At 44.3% G+C, this 20151-nt stretch overlaps 1 protein-coding gene across 2 annotated transcripts in view; it reads left to right on the forward strand.

Annotated features, from left to right (window-relative positions):
- Positions 1-20151, forward strand: part of ADAMTSL3 (ADAMTS like 3) — a 650803-nt gene that overhangs the window by 436493 nt on the left and 194159 nt on the right. For both annotated transcript variants that reach the window (XM_030189627.1, XM_030189628.1), the window contains exon 8: positions 10166-10240. In XM_030189627.1, coding sequence (XP_030045487.1) covers positions 10166-10240 — 75 coding nt within the window. The remainder of the gene's footprint in view (positions 1-10165; positions 10241-20151) is intronic.

Here is a 20151-nt window from a genome sequence, read left to right on the forward strand (position 1 = left end):
GCTCTCTGATGGACAAGAGGCTGTAGGAAAGGGATCCGCTCCTGGTTCTAATGTGAAAAGGAAACAGGACTGAATGTGACAGGCGCGATGAGACAATGGTTTTTCCTGGATTTCCTGTGCTTTACATTTGCAGTCCATTGTAGGATATGGCTACACCCAAATTGATGAGGAAAGACAGAAGATAAGGGCAGAGAATGGCGCTTTTCTTCCAGTGCGTCACTCAATACGGCACAGAGCAAATGTAAATCTGTGAAAGCTTACAGAGGACTGCACTGGTAATTGAGACAGGCGCTAGCTCTGAAACTTGGACGCTGCTAGATCCATTCCTTTCTTTTGTGACATTTGGATACAACAAAAAGAAGAAAAAATTAGCAGGGTTTTAAAAAGGTTTGGAGAATTTACTGAAAGAAAAGTCCATAAACCATTATTAAGATGGACTTGGAAAAATTCATTGCTTATTTCTAGGATAAGCAGCATAAAATCTGTTTTACTGTTTTGGGATCTTGTCAGGTACTTGTGACCTGGATTGGTCACTGTTGGGCACAGAATACTGGGCTTGATGGACCTTCAGTCTGCCCCAGTATGTCAATGCTTATATTCTTATGGAGGGTGTAGCATGCCTCAACTCAACTCCAGTTGCATCATGTCCCCCTTACCGTACTCCGCATTCTGGCATGTGGAGGCAATCACTGGCATTCTGGGGGTGGTTAAAGGGCAGCGAAAAGGCTTTTTCAATTTACCAGCTCCTGCTGCTGGAGGATGAATGGTGGAGTTTGTTTTCCTCTGAGGTGCAGGATCAGTAGAGGCCTCCTGAGGAGGAAGAGCACTTAAGAGTTCATCAGTTTTGATCCTGCACCTCAGAAGAAAGCAAAACGCTCTATCTCCTGTAGCTAAAGGAGCCAACCTGCTGGTAGATTTTAAAATTCTGCTCAGGTTTGTGCTGACAATGAAAGCAGGTTGGAGGGTGCAAGACTGACAGTTTGCCTGGGGCACAAGATATCCTTGCAATGGCCCTGGGATTAGGGCCTGAGATCTAGCAATCAGAGCAGGGGTGTCCAACCTCAGCCCTTACCAGGTCGGGTTTTCAGGATTTCCACTATGAATATGCATGAGATCAATTTACATACAATGGAGGCAGCACATGCATATAGATCTCATGCATATTCATTGGGGAAATCCTGAAAACCTGACTGGATTGTGGTCCTTGAGGACCAAGATTGGACCAGGGGTATAGCCAGGCCTCAGCGGGAGGGGGGGGGGGCAGAGCCCAAGGCCCATCTCCCCACCGCCGCCACCACCACTGCATGATAGTACCTTGGCTGGTGGGGGTCCCCAACCCCCACCAGCTGAAGCACTTGTCCCACACTGGTCCCGCATTGCCTGCCCTGCTCTGTTCTCAGTTGCGCCGTGCGTGGTCATTTTAATGAAACTGAGCATGTGTGTGTCATGAATGCTCAGTTTCATTAAAATGAGCATGCACTGCGCAACTGAGAAGAACAGGGTAGGCAATGTGGCGAGACCAGCGTGGGACAAACACTTCAGCTAGCAGGGGTTGGGAACCCCCCGCCAGCCAAACCAGGGGCCCCAAAGCCAACTTGGGGGGCGCAGGCCCCTGTGGTCCCCTGTAGCAACGCAACTGGGTTGGACACCCCTGTTTTAGCGGTTCCAAGTTTTAGGCATATCAGATTGGAAGAGTACAGGAAGTCATCGTTCATGGTTACAAGTCCATTATTATAGAATACATTTCCACTAGATTTACGGTCTAGTGAATCAATGCTTATCTTCCGAAAGCAGATAAAAGCCTGGCTCTTTCAACAAACTTTTCCATAATCTTATTGTTCTGTAATTGTACTTATTTTAATTTATTTTATTATGCATGTAATTCCATAAACCGCCTAGCTTGGTAGGTGGGTGGGATATAAGACATTTTTAAATAAATAAAACTAAAAATAAATAGATTTCACCAGTTCCTGCTAGAGGTAGCAGTTGATACCAGAGATGTAATTTAGTCCATTTTAGGAAGCCTATCTTTAGTTTGTCAGTGGCCATCCAGTAAAATTAGGTGTGGCTTTATAAAATGTTTAACACTGCCTCTAGTTACAACCTTGCGGTACTTCAAGTACCATAGTACCTAAAGTACTTGCAGTACTTCAAGTACTGAAGCCTGCCACTAGAGATCAGTGCAGCCATTTTGAACTGCAGTCTAGGGGGGCCTATGGAGGTGGGGGGGGGGGGGGACTGTGGCGTTCTTCAGGGTTGTAGGAGGGGGATCATGGGGGAGGGACCCTGTCAGGCCCTATGAGAGTTTAACCAGGCACCAGCCATTATGCAGACAGGTGCCCAGTTGAACTTGACACATAAAGTTAGAACATCTTTTTTTTTCTGTTCTAACTCTATGCGCTTACCTAGCTGCTTAGTGGTCTGAATATCGCCAATAACCAGCTAGGGCCATGCTCTGCCCTCTCTCCACCCCCTGGCCCACCCCAAACTTTTATTTGCTTTCCCAGCGATATTCAGACGACATACTTTACCTACCATTAGCAGCACCACCTCAAATGTCTTTTTAAAGACCAATCTTTAGTGTCATAAGGTTAAAAGACAAGACTTTGAAGATTTTGTTTATCTATTCATTCAAAAGATTCCTGAAACAGGCCGTAGGCCGAAACACAGTTCCTGTGTCGATTCCATGATCAATAAATCTTCTTGAAGGATCGAGTTTCTTTTCCTTGACTCTGGAGTCCATAGTCCATTTCCCACTTCGCTCCTTTTTGCTACACACCATGGGATCTTTGAGTTCTCCACCTAGGTGGATTTCTTCCGGATTTTTTTCCACCCCTAAATTTGCCAGTTAGGGGTTGGCTGTTTAGTGGTAATATTCAACATCACTTTCCAGGTATGTGGCACTAAACATTGCTGGCTAGCCTTGACCAAGCTATTTAAATGGCCAGCAGCCCCTCCTGGCTAGTTAAATCATTTTGAATATTGGGCTTGGTGTCTTTAAACTCGTTCCCAATCAGTTCTGCCTTTGTTATTGTTATCAGCATTAATGAACGTTTTTTAAAAAATTATTATTATTATTATTATCAGCAAAAGATTCAATGAGTGAAAAACACTTTTTTCTAGCCAAAGATAAACTTTCAGTGTCTTTACTGGAAATTAAAAACATAACAACTGCAGCATAAGGAAATGTTTATTTAAAAATATCTAGCATATTTGTTTGAATTCTCTTGAGAACATGTGAGTTTCTTTGGCTGAAACAAATGCCAGATATTGTTGGTTTAGTATTTGCTGTCCAGAATCCTGATTAAAGTCTGCATATGAATTTTTCTGTCATTGTAGATTACAGAAGCTGAATTTCAGTACTGATATGCTCTGTAGTCTTGTTTAATTGAGTTTGATCCATGCTTAGTGTTGTTGTGTGTAGAGTAATACAGTAAGAAGTGTAATCCCACATTATAGTGGGGATTGCTGAGGTCATCAGGAGGGAGCTTTTCAGAAGGGAGGGCTCTGAGTTGTGTGGAGGAAGGACTGTGGAAGACAGGAGAGCTAGACTGAATCCTGAGATTGTTGATGATTTATTCATCCACAGATTAAATAATCATAATAGTGCTTCATAGGGCATATTTCTCCCCTCTAGGGCATAAAGAACAGGTTGTATTTTGTACCCCTGGATAATTTAACAGGGTGGATTAGGGTTCTTTGGGGTAGTAGAAGTCTACACTCCTCCCCTGGAACTCTGCTCACTGGGCAGATCTCTCTTATCTGCACCCTTCTCCTCCACCGCTAACTCCAGACTCCGTTCCTTCTATCTTGCTGCACCGTATGCATGGAATAAACTTCCTGAGCCGGTACGTCAAGCTCCATCTCTGGCTGTCTTCAAATCTAAGCTAAAAACCCACCTCTTCGATGATGCTTTTAACTCCTAAACCTAAACCTAACCCTTCAACTGTCCCCTATCCCTGATATGTCCTGTCTGTCTGTCATAATTAGATTGTAAGCTCTATCGAGCAGGGACTGTCTCTCCATGTTCAAGTGTGAAGCGCTGCGTACGTCCGGTAGCGCTATAGAAATAATAATGAGTAGTAGTAGTAGTAAGTCAGCTATTATTGGGGTTGGAAGGGTAGAGGGTGGTGTTGACGGGAGGATTTACTATAGCTGCTCATTGTTATTATTGTTTTCTATTTGCACAGCATATTGTTCCTTTTTATACTTTAATAACAAGACATATATAAAATCATAAGTGTTCAAGGCTTCTGCAGATGAGGACAGAGCCCACAGGGGTGGGGACAGGGACAGAACCTGCGGGGATGGGGTGGGGATGGAAACAGAACCCATGGGTATGGGATGGGGACGGGGAGAAACTTTGTCCCCGTGTCATTCTCTATTGCAGAGGGAAATGTTTGACAGTAGAGGTGAGGTTTAAGGTAATAAAAAGTTCTTGTTTGTCTGAGCACATGGTCTTTGGTTGCTTTCACCCCCACCAGGACCCTTTGAGGAGAAGGGATATGCTGGAAAGGCCAGATAACCTAAGGCTGAGTTAAGGGGGCATTATAGTCAGCCAAAGGCAGTACCTGTTGAAGAGAAGTGCTTTAGGTGGGCAAGTGGAGTCCAGCTCAAAAACAGGAACAGGGAAGAGCCTGTTCAAGGCCAGAGGGTGCAGCTCAGTGAAGTGCAACTCTGGAGGAGAGGACAGACAAGGAGGTCTGATCTTGGAAGAGTTTGCTGGTGACTACCAATGCTACCAGTACAGCCTTGAATTATACAGCCCAAATAGATGGGTGATGAACTGGAGGAGTTGTAAATCTGTATATACTTCAGGAGTTTTCAGAACCCATTTAATTAGTGGATAAGACTGTACACTATAGTCTTGGATGGGCAGAAAACCTCTTAAACCAAATACTAACTGTATATAAGGATTTATGGAATTTGGATTTACTGCCTGTTGCAGAGGTCAGTAAAGTTTTTGCATAAAAGTTAACTCCTTGGTGTGGCAAGTATTCCTTGAACGTGAAAGGGTGAAGAGCCTACTCCTGGACTGTTATCTGGCCCCGGCCTGCGTCCAAGCTAGACTTGGATGACTGGACAGTGTATGGAGAGTGATTAGTAGGTTTTTGTTTTTGTGGCCCAGGTCAGTCAGAGAGAACTGAGCTCGTTTACAGAAGCGTTCAAAATTTGGGGGATCTTTCCTGCCCTGAAGACTCCACTAGACCATCACGATGGGTTCAGCCAGGTATGTGCCTGGGCCCTACGGCTCGGGGGAGGAGAGGCAAACAGGGAGCAGGACGCTGTGGGAGATGTAACAACCGGCTCGTAAAATCTAAAAAAAAAAATAACAACCGGCTCTTGCAAGCCAATGCGAGCCGGCTCCAGCACACCACTAGATAACCCTCTTCTTCTCCCAGGAAAAATCCCAAAAGACCACTGTGAACAGAGCTACCTAATAAATTAAAAAGGTTTTATTGAACTATGTACATAGGCTTCTATATACACCTCTTAGACACCTAAAAAATGAGGATTTCATATCATATTAACCCAGTTACCACCAACACATTTCAACGGTACTTAAATTCTTAAACCAGTAATTATGCATTTAAACCAGTAGCATTAGTCTATAAATCAGATCTATACTAGTCTTTCACACCTTTCAGTCTTACTTGCCAAGGTAGTAGCTGTAAACCCTTCCCATTTTCTTAGTTGTTTATGTGTGGGCATGACTTTGTTGCTTAGGTCCCTCCTCTCTTGTCCTTATTAGTCCACCCTCTCCCAGTCCCCTCAGATCTCACCCTTCTGCTGCTGTGCTGGACTTCCAGGCTGGCTATGCCTGCCCCTGCTGTGGCTTGGCTTCCTGGAAGCTGTTCCTGGGTTCTGAGAACTGGTTGTCATCCCAAGAGCTGTCCTCCTCTGCTGGGCTCCTAGTGCTAACCACATCTAGGGAGTCCTCTCTCTTGATAGGTCCCTAGTGCTGATCGGACCCCAGAGGCCTTTTCCCTGGCTGAGCCCCTAGTGCTGATCGCACCCCAGAGGTCTTGCCCCTTCAAGAGGAACCTCTGGGGTTTCTCCCTGCTGGAACTCAGGTTTACCAGCTTTTAACAGGGCTCTGCAACCACCATACCAGGGTTCCACACTAGAGGGCTACCTCTTCTCCTTTTGGCCCTAGGTACTGATAGTGTGCCTGCATGCCATTTTATTCTGCTCTGAGCTGTTCCCAAAGACCTCTATGCCTTGAGCAATGCTCCCAAGGGCTGCTGCTCCTTCTTCTGCCCTGAGCTGCTCCCAAAGGCCTCCTTAACTTGATCAATGCTCTCAAGGGCTGTTGCTTTTCCTGTCTTAGGGAGAGCCCCTAAAAGTAGTCTACTTACTGGGGTTCACAATTACCAACCCTTAACAGGGTGCTGCAACAACCAGTAAAGGGTTTTCCCAATAGAGAGCTATCTCCCTTCTCAGTCAGAACCATCAGCAATAGCTCAGGAGAAGACCAACCAAGGTGAATTTATTTTTATTTTTCCCCACAATTAATTCCTAACCATGGCACCAATCTCCCTCTCTCAGCTTGTGGGGAGCAGGTTCCCAATTCCCTTATTCTAATCCTGCTCTCTCCATTCAGCATGTGTGCATCATGTATCCCACAACCTTTATTCCCCCCATTGAATTAATTCACTCAAATGTGTAGAAGTACTCCCAGCAGCCTGTCTGTCTGCTACCATGTACCAGGCCTAGCTTTTGACTACTACTTCAGTCTGAACCTCCACATCCCCCTTTCTTGCTTTTTCTACCTCCTTCCCTGATAGATAAATACTAGGCTTAGAGAAATTACTTGGTAAGTAGCTTGTTGCAAAGCTTAAGCAGATTGCGCAGTGTGGAAGATTCAGGAGGTGTCTCCGTGAGATCACCACCAGTTTCTCTCCTCCTCTATTTTCCCCCACTATTAACTCTTTCCAGCATTAGGATATTGTCAGCTTCCCATGGCCCGAACAGTAAAAGTCTTGCAGTGAGTCTCCTGTGTACTGAAATGTTTTTAATCAGGGCCGTGCAAGGTGATTGCTTGGTCCCTTCAAATTCCTTCATCTTTTAGGGGGAATAGGAGGAAGCACATAAATTGCCATGAAGTGTCCATGCTCTATAAATAATTCCTTGACTTATTTTAGGCTTTGTAAGTGCAGTGAGATCATGTGCAGTGAGCATATGCATGAATGGGGTTGAATCCTTCATATTGTCATGAGTTTAGAATCCTCAGGCAATGACTCAGAGTCAGAAGAAACTTGTAGCTGAAGGGATACGTGGTGAGTTATGTGCTCTACATTTTCCGGTAAATTTCAGTGCCTGTCCTGTAAATTATAAGTACACTAGTAAAAAAGGCCCGTTTCTGACACAAATGAAACGTGCGCTAGCAAGGTTTTCCTCGGAGTGTGTATATTTGAGAGAGTGTATGTGACACTGACTGTGTGTGTGTGAGAGAGTGAATGTGCAAGTGTGTGTGTGTGTGTGTGAGAGAGAAAGTGAGTCTATGTACGAGTGTGTCTGTGAGAATGCGAGTGTGTGCAAGTACGTATGCGAGACACAGTGTGAGAGAGAGAGTGTGTTTCACACAGATACAGTGTGTGCGAGAGAGAGAGTGTGTGTGAGACACAGACTCTCTGAGACTGAGTGTATGAGACCAAGAGAGTGTGTGAGTGACTGTGTGACACATAGAGAGTGAATGTGATACAGTGTGAGACATAGAGTGTGTGAGAGACAGTGTGTGAGAGTAAGAGAGAGAGTGTGTGAGAGAGATACCTCTCCCCCCTCTCTGGTGTCAGGCCCCCCCTCCCTCCCTCTCTCTGGTGTCAGGCCCCCCCTCTATCTCTCTGGTGTCTGAGCGTTACTGTGCAGGACGCTGAGCTCTGGCTGTGCTTCAAGGAACTGACCAATCCTATTTAATAGAATGCACCTCCAACATTCTGAAGCCGAGAAACCTCGTGTGGTTGGTCACTTCTGCTTGTGACAAACCCGGAAGTACGTGATGTCAATTCAGGAGATGGATTACAGAGAGCAGGAATGCCTATCTCAGCCACTTCACTTTTAGAACGTTGGGAAAGTGAGGCTTCATTAGAACGTTGGAGGTGCGTTTTATATAGAGAGATAAGCATCGCCATGCTGGGACAGACCAAGGGTCCATCGAGCCCAGCACCCTGACACCGACAGCGGCCAAAAGAACAAGCAATTTGTCCCGCCCATCCTAAAAATACTGTATTATTCCCTCGTCCATTCAATAACATTCTACGGCCTTTTCCTCCAAGAAACCGTCCAACCTTTTTTTGAAGCCCGCTAAGTTAACCGCCTTAACCACTTTTTCCGGCATCGAATTCCAGAGTTTAACTACGCGTTGAGTGAAGAAAAGTTTCCTCTGATTCGTTTTAAATTTACCACACTGCAGCTTCATCGCATGCCCCCTTGTCCTAGTATTTTTGGAAAGCATAAACAGATGCTCCACATCGACCCGTTCCGTTCCATTCATTATCTTATAGACCTCTGTCATATCCCCCCTCAGTTGCCTGTTCTCCAAGCTGAAGAGCCCCAGCCTCTTCAGCCTTTCCTCATAGGGAAGTCATCCCATCCCCTGTATCATCTTTGTTGCCCTTCTCTGCACCTTTTCCAATTCCACTATGTCTTTTTTGAGGTGCAGAAAGAAATGCTGGTACCATTCATACTAGTAACAAAATACCAGAAAGGCTTTACAGAAGTGGTCATTGCTATTGTACTTCGTGGACCATGGGTCTGTTTTTTTCACACGCCAGGGCCCTTTTTACCACAGCGGTTAAAAAGCTCCAAAAACAAAATGACCATGAAGTAAGAAAACTCATTGGGGTGTCTACAATGAGGCACCAAGTTATAAAACTGCCTCCTTGATGTTCACCTTAATTGTTACCTGCTTAGACTTCCAATTTATCTCTCGTGACACCTGATTCTTTTCATTCTTTATAGAGCTCTAAGATCCTCGCAGTTCAATTCACTCTTCATTTCAACCATTATGTTTTGATTCCATCCAATCCAAGGCCTTTAGTTTCATTCCCCCAACCCTATGGAATGTGCTTCCCATACAGCTCCATTTAGAACACTCCTTCCAAACAGGGGCGTAGCTATGGGGGGCCACTGGGGCCTGGGCCCCTGCAAATTTTGTCCGGGCCCCTAGTTTGGCTGGCGGGGTTCCCCAACCCCCGCCAGCTGAAGCCTTCTTCAGCGCCAGTCTCTGGCGCAGCCGCATTCGCTGCCTGCCCCCTGCTCTTCTTGCTCCTCCTGTGCACGCTGACGCTCAGCACAGGAGGAGCAAGAAGAAAGAAGAGCAGGGGGCAGGCAGTGAACGTGGTTGTGCCGGAGACCAGCGCTGAAAAAGGCTAAGGCTGGGGGGGGGGGGGGGGGTTGGGGACCCCCGCCAGCAAAGGTATTTGTTTGTGAGGGGAAGTGGCAAGGAGGCGAGGTGAGGAGAGGCGAGGCAAGGAGGTGGGGGGGGAGGTGAGGCAGTGGGTGGGGGGCAAGGAGGCAAGGCGTGGTGTGGCGGTGGGGGGGGGCGGCAGGGTGGCACTCAAAATGTGTCCCCCAAACCTCGGGCTCTGGCCCCCTCCCACCGTGTGGTCTGGTTTGCCCCTGCTTCCAAACATTTATTTATTTAAAACATGTGTAAACCAAGCTATCCAACATGTAAAACCTTACTCTGGGATGCCTTTGGATTCCTGACTCTTTTTTTTTTTTTTTAGCCATCAGGAAATCGTGGTCGTTGAATGTCGTGAGTCCTGCTCTACTTCGAACATTTTTACCTTAAACTTTTCTATACACGAATGGAGTTCTCCTTCTCTTTCCCCTTTCTTCTTATTTTAACATTCATCTATGTATTTGTATGCTGTGTAAACTACTTTGAAAGAACTTTTTCTCTATGGTTGTAAGTCTAATTTTAATAAACCTGAAACCTGAACTGTACTATATTTGGAATTCCCTGGACTCTGTGAGGTAATGACTCATTCATTTTGTGATCACAAAGACTTCTAAACTTACCTCAAAAGTGTGTTTGCAAGGTGAAAGAATGCTGTTAGTGGATCAGGATACATTTCTCTAGAGATAGATGTTTATATATATTTTTAATATTGTGATGTCAGATTAATTAAATATTGATTTATTTTTTTCCCGTACATAGGGGAAGAAACTGTAATCGCAGTGCCGCATGGGAGCCGCAGTGTGAGAATCACAGTGAAAGGACCGGCACATGTCTGTAAGAAACTCTTATAAAGATTGTTTGGGTGGTGGGTTATTCTAGCATTGCTGGGAACCAGAAACATAACCACAATAGCATGTTTGTTTTTAAAATATAATAGCTTGAAATCATAATATATATGCTTATTTTAAATGCTTATCTCTTGTGATCCCAAAGTATTGCAGATCTGTGCATAATAAAATGCAGCCTTGAGGATGCTTTTTGAACTCATCATGGGCTGGCCTAATCACAGATCGAGATGCATTATAACACAAGCTGAGCCATTTTTAGCTTTCCCTTACAGAGCTGCCAAGTTCCCCAGTTCTAAGAGGGGGATTGTGAGGAAGTGGGTGGTACAAAACAGGGTTTCCTTAAGGATTCTCCCTCACTGAGGCTGTAACTGAGTTACCTTAAGGCATGGAATAGCTTAGTTAACCTGTTGAGGCGGGAGGGCGGGGCTCAGGGACAAAGGAAGCTAAAAGCCCTAGATTGGAGCAGAACTGAGAATCTTCCCAGTGTGTTCTGGATTGGCTGAGGAGAGTTCCAGGGAAGAGGAGTGGCCCTAGCTGAGATGTTTGTACCCTGTGTTGTGAAGAAACCTGCTAGTCTACACCTCTAGAGATTGTATGTGAGTTTACTGAAACCAGCCAAGGTAGGCCAATTATCCCTTGATTGTTTGAACTGTCAGCTATGTCTAGGACAGGCTGTTGGAACTATGCTTATGCTTAAGAAACTTATTACGTATTGAACTGTGGAGCCATGTCAGGGACAGGCTACTGAAACTATGACTATGCTTGAAGAGACTTTACTAGAAGTACCAAGCCTGTGAGGAAACAGGGCTGGCTATTTTCATTTGTGTAGATAAATAAACTGTTTTGACTTTTACCTGCAACCTGTGTGTGCCGTAATTTGTAAGGCTTTGCAGTTGGCCACTAATCCATGCTACCACAGAGATCTTGGGCTAAACTTGGGATTTAGACAACTCTATCTTGACATACTTTTTGTCAGTAAGTAGGATTGAGTAAGTTACATAAGTTGATGATGTCATCAGATGATGCCAGGATGGAACAGCTCTCCCAGAGCTCAGACCGTTAATGTAAAGCGCTGAGCATGCATGGCCCTTCATGTGCATAGTGATCTTATCATCTCCTTAGTTTTCTTTAGTTCCACTTAACCGAACAAAACATAAAGCTCATGCAGTGAGGGCTGACTTCTTCATCCAGATCTCAAATTTCTAGCCCTCACCACCTTGAAATTAAACAGTATCTAGTTTCTACCTTTGTCATTCCATAGTCTATCCAAGATTGATAACTACTCAGAAGCCTTCCACCAGGTGAATGTATGTATTCAAATGGATCTGGTGCACTTTTAATGGCGTAACCTCAGTATGTGCCCTCCAATGATAGTTTTACAGTACCTCAAACCCCTTCTATTAGAGTACATCTCAGTGCACTGGTAGCATACTATGCTCCAGTAGACAATCTTCTAATATCACAATCACAGAAGCCTCTTGTGCCTTGTGGTCTGAATCTAGTCCTTGGTTCTCTGATGAAATCTCCTTTTAAATCTCTAGAAAAAAGCATCTTCCATATTCCTAACTTAGAAAATGCTCTTGCTGGTAGCTATCGCTTCAGTTAGGAGAGTTGGTGAACTTCAAGCATTGGTAATGTACAAGCTATCTACCCAATCCCATCCTCACAGAGTTCTCCTTCAGATACTTCTCAAGTTGTTATCTAAATTTGTCATGCCTTTCCACCTGAATGAAACATGGAAAAGAAAATAAGATGATACCTTTTTTATTGGACATAACTTAATACATTTCTTGATTAGCTTTCGAAGGTTGCCCTTCTTCGTCAGATCGGAAATAAGCAAATGTGCTAGCTGACAGTGTATATAAGTGAAAACATTCAAGCATTACTATGACAGTCTGACAGGGTGGGAGGATGGGGGTGGGTAGGAGGACTATACTGTATACAGAGATTTAATCGCTTGGCAGAGTGGCCATTGTAACCCCAGATGTAACAACTGTCAGACTGTCATAGTAATGCTTGAATGTTTTCACTTATATACACTGTCAGCTAGCACATTTGCTTATTTCCGATCTGACGAAGAAGGGCAACCTTCGAAAGCTAATCAAGAAATGTATTAAGTTATGTCCAATAAAAAAGGTATCATCTTATTTTCTTTTCCATGTTTTATTTTGTTTGATTTCTATTGATAACCTTAAGAGTGGACTAACACGGCTACCACACTCCTCTCCACCTGAATGAAGAAATAGTGCTTCTAATCTTCTATTCAAGGTCTTATTCAAGTGCTTGAGAGAAGGCTCCTCTTACTCTAGATTGTAAATAGGCTGTCACCTACTGTTTGAAAGAATTGCATCATTGAAATAGTCAACTCAAGTGTTCATTTCATTCAATTTAAATAGGACTGGTAGGCCTGTGGCAACCCCCCCCCCCCCCCCCCCCACACACACACATAGCAAACCTCTTGTATACAATTCTGCTATGAACAAGCACATATTCCTCTTAGTTCCAAGTCTTCAGATTAAAGTTACTGCGGCCACAGTAGCCCTACTGAAGTCTGCTTCATTGAACACCACCTGGAAGGCAGCTACTTGGTCCTCTTTTAATACTTTGATGGCATATTATTCTTTAGTTATATAATACAAAAAGTACTCCACTATTAAAGTTAAATTTCACAAACACCTTTATTAGTGTTCATCCATTAATTGCTAATTCATACACAAAGCACTCACGCAACTCACATTCAAGTGTCTTACACACCATACCCCACTTGGCAAACTTATCCCATTGATTTATACCTTTACATAAACTTTAAATACTAATCATGTCTATATCATTGATCAATGTTTATGCTTGAATCTGTAATGTCCAACCAGCTCTAAAACACACTGTTGAAATCAATACTCTTTGGACTGTATAACCGCCTCCAATCTTCACAGATCCCTTCTTTCCATCCCAAAGTTGTTACATCTGGGGTTACAATGGCCACTCTGCCAAGCGATTAAATCTCTGTATATAGTCACTGTTGAATCTCATACATCACTCGTCAAGGGATTGTTTCAACTGTCCTTGCAGGTCTGCTGTGCGACACAGGAAAGGCTTGCGTGTGTAGCCACAAACAAACATCCGAATCTTTCAATTCCCTGTCCACCTGAATTCCTTTAGTTCCTCTCCTCTATGTGAGACCGCATTTCGAGATCTTCTTCATCAGGAGGAACTATTAACCATCACTATCCGGGCTCTCCCTCATCGGGAGTATCCAAGGATCCGCCCACTGATTGCTCACTTTCCACCTGAATGAAGAAATAGTGCTTCTAATATTATTCTTTAGACCAGTGATTCCCAAACCTGGTCCTGGAGGTACCCCTGCCAGTCAGGCTTTCAGGGTATCCATAATAAATATTCATGAGAGAGAGATTTGCATGCACTGCCTCCACTGCGTGCAAACCTCTCTCGTGAATATTTCTTATGGATATCCTGAAAACCTGGTTGGCCGGGGTACCTCCAGGACCAGGTTTGGGAACCATTGCTTTAGACCCAATGTTGTTCAATTGTAACAGGTGTTATCATAGGCACCAGGATTGATAAGACCAGGGCTTTTTTTGAGGGGGTACTTGGGGGTACTGGCACCTTTTCCATTGTCTTCTAAGATTGACTTGTGGACCCCAAGTTTTAATGAAAGAGGTCAGGCTCTACACACTAATTCTGCCTTGTCATAGATTCTGGGACTGGTAGCAGGGGGCCTGGCCATTCTGGGGTAGCCTAGCATTTGAGTACCGGCACCTTTTTTGCTAGAAAAGGCACACAGTTCATCCCACCTCCCTCTCTCACTGTTTTGAGCTTTGGAACTAACTGATTTAGGGGCCCTTTTACTAAGCTGCGTAAGCGTCTACATGCGTACAATGCATGCCAAAATGGAGTTCCTGCCCAACTACTGCGTGGCTCTTGCGGTAATTTGAAAACTATCATTTATTTTCGGGTGTGCGTAACAGACGTGCGCCAAGTGGCATTTGACACGCGTAGGTCATTACCGCCTGGATTCTTTACCGCTAGGTCAATGACTGGAGATAAGGTCTCAGACCCAAAATGGATGTGCAGCAATTTTGATTTTGCCGCACATCCATTTTCGGCAAAAAAAGACCTTTTTTACAGGTGCGCTAAAAAATGGATCGGCACGCACCCAAAACCCACCCCTACACTACTACAAGCCATTTTTCGGTGCGACTTTGTAAAGGGACCCCTTACTGTGGAGATTGTTGGATGAGGGAAGGGCTGTGCCTGCTCAGAACTTTACACTAAAAATGTAAGCTTTGAGATAGCAGTTTCATCTCTGTGCTATCAGATGCCACTTGTGTGCTGCCTTATTCTTGCTGTCAATGGAAAACACCTGTTACAAGTGAGTGACTTGCCATATGGGTCCTGCATTTAACTGCTTTTTGAATGTACGAGCCAAAAAGTCTTCGTCCTCGAACTGGATAACTTGGCAGCTGTGTTGTGTGTGTGTGTGGGCTTCTAGCTCTGATTTATCTAGTTAAGAAACACGTAGCTATAACTCTGTCCAACCTGCAAAACAAAGCTGTGGCCCGATAACTGCATGGCAGCACTGGTCACAACCTGGACATCCAGGTCTGATTTGTGATCCTGGCTCATATGCTTCAGGTCAGTTGAGGTTGGGACTGCTGTGCTGGCAACCTTCTGTGTTCAGAATAATGGGCAGAGAGGAGAAATGCATTGGGAAAGGGGAAGATATTGCAGCAGTCATTCAACAGTGACATCTACTGGCCAGGCTGGAGAGTACACATATTCCAGGTTCAGAGCATTACCCAAGGTCAACAAACTATTTGCGGCTGGCCTGTTTGAGTCTTTCTTTTGTATAGTCTAAAAATGAGCTATTTAGAATTCAACAAGAGCTGGGAAATGTACTTGAAACTAATTCAAGGGTGCTAATTGCTCTGGTGTTTAGAGTCTTTTCAAATTTAAAGCAAGGTATTGAGATTAAGTGGTCTGTTTTCCCTGGCATTACCAGGATGATATGTTAATGCTAGAAATATTAATTGTAATGATATTTGCCTGTGGTGTGGTGATGAGGAAATGGCCTTTGATTGCTGTAGGAAATATAAACCAGTGACATATTGTTTCCTAACTTCACATCTGGTTCAAAGCTGGCCAGTGCATTGTGTATTTAATGTGCAAACAAACCAACATAGTGTTAGCACAAAGTCTGAAACACTTACAGTGTACATTTTGGTGCTGAGAGCACATTAATGTAAATCTTGGCCATAACTATAAAATGTTTAATGAGTACATGAAAGAAGTTATCCTTCCTTCCATAAAAGCTTCAGAGCCCTATTAACATAAATCATGTCACTTGTAAATGACATGGGAAGCCTAGCACTTTATGGAGCAGAATGAGTGTCAAGCAACACTTCTGTTCCAGAGATGCCAGGCTACTCAGTTCCAGGCTAGAGATTTTTGGGACAGTCCTGGATTTTAGACCACCTCATCCTGCTGCTTTAGGAGACTTGCAACACTGATTCTATTTATTTATTTATTTAGATTTTGCTCAGGTCTTTTTCAGTAGTAGCTCAAGGTGAGCTATATTCAGGCACAGTAGGCAGGATCAGGCATTACAAATCCCTCATGCATAGGCGGTCGGTGGCCCAACTGTTTGGGGAGGCTAAAGGGGGTGGGGTTAGGGGTGTGGCCAGGGGTGGGGCTTAAATCCATAATTATCTGATAACACACAGAAAAAATAAAAATAAAAGGCACAATTAATACATTTTATTAAATTTAGATATTAGATATGTATCGTATGTCAAAGAATAAAGTGGTTGTTCAAAGCATCTTCTAAGCACAATCGCTCAACTGCAAAACACTATGCACAACTTTGTGCAAAAACACACTGAGAACCTTACTCTCCAAGATACCAGCACTTGCGCAAGCTCAGTTTTCAGCGCATGCGTACTGCAGACTGCCATGGTGGAAAGAAGCATTTCCCCGCCAGCTGAGATATTTTTGTTGGTGGTGGTTGGGTGGGGGGAGGGGGGGTGGGAAGAGCACTTGGTGCCCACCCACTTCTTGCCTAGGCCCACCCAAAATCTGTAGTCTGGCTACGCCCCTGCCGTGAAAAGGGCAAAACAAGGTACCTGGATATCTGTGTGGCAGAAGAGGAACATCCATCTTATGTTTAATCTTTTTTTATTGAATAAAGAAAACATTGTAAATACAAAAACATGGTGACCAAAAACTTATTTCTTTTAATGCTCCCCCCCAACTTCCCTCTTCCCTCCCATCCCCCCTTCCCCCTTCCCCCCCTGAAAGAACTCCCTCCCCTTCCCCTTCAATCCCCTCCTCCCTTCCAGACATTCTGAGTCCAGCTGTGTAAGTCCCATTAGAAGTTCAGCAATCTGCTCCTAGCATGCGGGGACAGTGTATTAAGAAATGGGCTCCAAATGTTCTGGAATTGTAATCCTGTTTTGGATTTGAAGTCCACAACTGCCATCCTTTCAACTCTCACCAATGTGATCATGCGGGCTCTCCATCGGGAACATGTAGGGTAATGTCGGGAAAGCCACTCAGAGAGGATCACCTGTTTGGCCACTATAATAGATTTATTCACAAAAGCTGTTAGTCCCGACGGGATAGGGTGGATTAATATCGGATGTCCCAGTAGTAGACCTGAATCATATTTCCACCCTGATGCCCACAATTTTGAAACGTACTGTATTATATCCTTCCAGTATTGAAATATACCTCTGCAGGTCCACAACATATGTCCCAAGGTGGCCCCCGGCTCCCGACACTTAGGGCATTCCCCCCAGGGAGAGAGCCCCATGTGGAAGGCCCTTCGAGGAGAAATATACAGCCGGAGCGCCACTTTGTATTGAGTCTCCCAGTGTGAGATCATAGCTGTCTGTTTTCGCATTGTAATAATATGTGATTTGAACTGAGATAGGGTAAGAGTCATTGGTATGTCTTGTTGCCACATAATTAGCAGTTTCCCATAATCCAGCTCCTCTGCCGTATCCCGAATGTGCCTGTGATGAAATTTGAGAGGCACCCTCTGCTGTGCTGTCAATGAAAAGGCTGAGGCCAATTCCTCTTGGACATCCTCAGCCAGGTCTTCCCACGGTAAAGATTGTATATAATGTCTCAACTGAAAGTAATGAAACTTGTCCGAAGGAAGCATTGCAAACTCAGTCTGTAACTCCTGGAAAGGTTTTATCTTCCCCTCTTGCGTGATTGCTTGCATCAAATACACCATCCCATTCCGTTTCCAGCGGGTAAATGCTGGGTATAGGAGCCCTGGTTCAAAAGCAGGGTTTCCACATATCGACAGGTATGGAGTAACTCTAGCCGAAAACCTGTGGAGTTTACAAATCCATTTCCACACTGCCTTCGCTGACCCCATTATTCCCGTTTTCTGCAGGATATATGGCGGCGAGGGCCCCTTTGTATGGAGGTAATTACTGAAATGTAGTCCGGGATATAATTGTAACTCCATTGAAGTATTTGTATAGTCTTGTGTACCTCTGAACCAATCATTCAGATGTCGCATTCCACTGGCAACAGTCATATATTTTACATTTAACAATCCCAGTCCTCCATATTCCGTCGGGACACATATGGTGGAAAATGGGAGGCGTGGTTTTTTCCCCTTCCATAAAAAGGATTACACTATCTTAGTCAATTTATATTCATCAGTCTTTTTTAGGAAAAGCGGTAGCGTTTGAAAAGTGTATAGCCATTTAGGGGCAATGACCATATTAAACAGAGCAATCCTCCCCATCAGGGAGAGTGGTAATGGGCCCCAAGCTTGTAATTGTTTATTCGTGTCTTGCATCAATCGCTGCACGTTCTGTTCATAAAGTGTGGCTAAGTTCATGGGGATATTCACTCCCAGATATCTCAAGGTATTTTGTGCCCATTGTAGGGGAAATGTCCCAGGCCACCCCGTGCGCACTTCCGGGAAAGCCGGTAGTGCTACTGATTTGTACAGGTTTAAACAGAAGCCTGAATAACTCCCATATTCCTCTAGTATCTGTATTAGTTTTCCCAGGGTTTCAGTAGGCTCTCTCAGGATTATTAGTAGGTCATCTGCATATGCTAAGATTTTTATTTCCTGACCCGCCAACGTGACCCCCCGGATATCCGGAGCTGAGGAGACTTTCCTTATTAAAGGTTCCAGAGATAGCAAAAATAACAATGGCGACAGGGGACAACCCTGTCTTGTACCTCGATATATCTGGAATTCTGGTTCTTTAACACCATTTATTAACACCCCTGCTCTGGGTCCTCTATACAATGCCTGTACTGCATGCATAAACCAGCCCTCCATACCCATCATTGACAAAGTTTGAAACATGAAGTCCCACCCAACCCGATCAAAGGCCTTTTCAGCGTCTAAACTCAAGATCAGGGTGGGCTTTCCAATTTGTTGACTTGCTGCTAGGGCCATCAGGGTTTTTCTAATGTTATGAACCGATTGACGACCTCGTACGAATCCCACCTGTTCCGCCCCAATCAGAGATGGCAGACATTGCGCTAGTCGTTCCGCCATCATCTTTGCCAGTATTTTCGTATCAACATTAAGCAGGGATATCGGTCTATAGGATTCCACTTTATCAAGAGGTTTCCCTGGCTTCGGTATCAATGTAATCAATGCTGAGTTGGCGTACCTCGGGAAGCCTTTTTTCTCCACTACTTCCCGATGATATTCCAACAACGCTGCTAAAGCCTCCCCCGGTAGCATTTTATAATACTCCCCGGATAACCCGTCCGGGCCTGGCGCTGACCATAGTTTTAACGTTTTAATCACCCCCTGCAATTCTTGCATTGTTAATGGTTTATTTAAACCTTCCAATTGTTCTTCTGAAAATTTGGGGAGGCCTATCTGTTGTAAGTATTGTCGTGTTGCCTGCTCTGTTGGAGGTGATCCCGCCTGGTACAAAGTAGTGAAGTAATCTGTAAATGCCCGTCCTATTTCCCTATTATCTGTAAGAAGGTTTCCCTTGGAGTCTTTAATTGTTGTTACAGTCCTTGGGACTCCCGCACTTTTAATTAAACGTCCTAACATTTTGCCCGCCCTGTTACCAAATCTCTGTAATTTAAATTTATAAAACAATGCTGATTTAAGTTCTTTTTCATGCAATAAACTATTTAATGCCACCTGAGTAGCTTTTAAGGTTTCTAAAGTGACATCTGAGGGGTGATGTAGATGGGTTCTCTTAGCCCTTTGCAATTGTCGTTCCAATCTTAAAATGCCTATGGCCCTTTTCTTGTTTTTAATGTGACAGTATGCTATGATGGCACCTCGCAATACTGCTTTAGAGGCGGACCAAAACAGCTCTGGTTGAGATTCAAGGTGTACTTGGTTATGTTCTATATATTGGGCCCAATTCTTTTGTATATGTGCTCGTAAGTGTTGGTCCTGATATAAATGTGCAGGATATCTCCACCCCCTCCCCCCCCTATCATCCATCGTGAATGCAAAATCTACCCACACTAATGAGTGGTCTGTTATCTCTTCAGGTCCAATAGTTGCCGTTCTCACCGAGTAAAATAATGAGCGAGCTACCATAATATAGTCAATCCGGGCGGATGTACCATGGGCTCTTGATCTGTGTGTATAATCTTTATCCCCAGGATGGTGAATTCTCCATGGATCCACCAGGTCAAGAGTCTTGTTGAATCCTTGGAACTCTCTAGCTCGTGTCCCCCGGTAGTGAGAGGCTAGTGTGTTTGAACAATCCTGACGTGTGTCAATCACTGCGTTAAAATCTCCCACAACTATCAGGTCTCCTCTCCCATTGTGCAGGCATTTCCCAGCTAAGGATTTAAAGAATGTGGCTTCATAGTTATTGGGCCCATATAGGACTAGTAGCGTAAATTCTTTTCCTGGGA

The sequence above is a fragment of the Microcaecilia unicolor genome, chromosome 1 (assembly GCF_901765095.1).
Source record: "Microcaecilia unicolor chromosome 1, aMicUni1.1, whole genome shotgun sequence".
Lineage (NCBI taxonomy): Eukaryota > Metazoa > Chordata > Amphibia > Gymnophiona > Siphonopidae > Microcaecilia > Microcaecilia unicolor.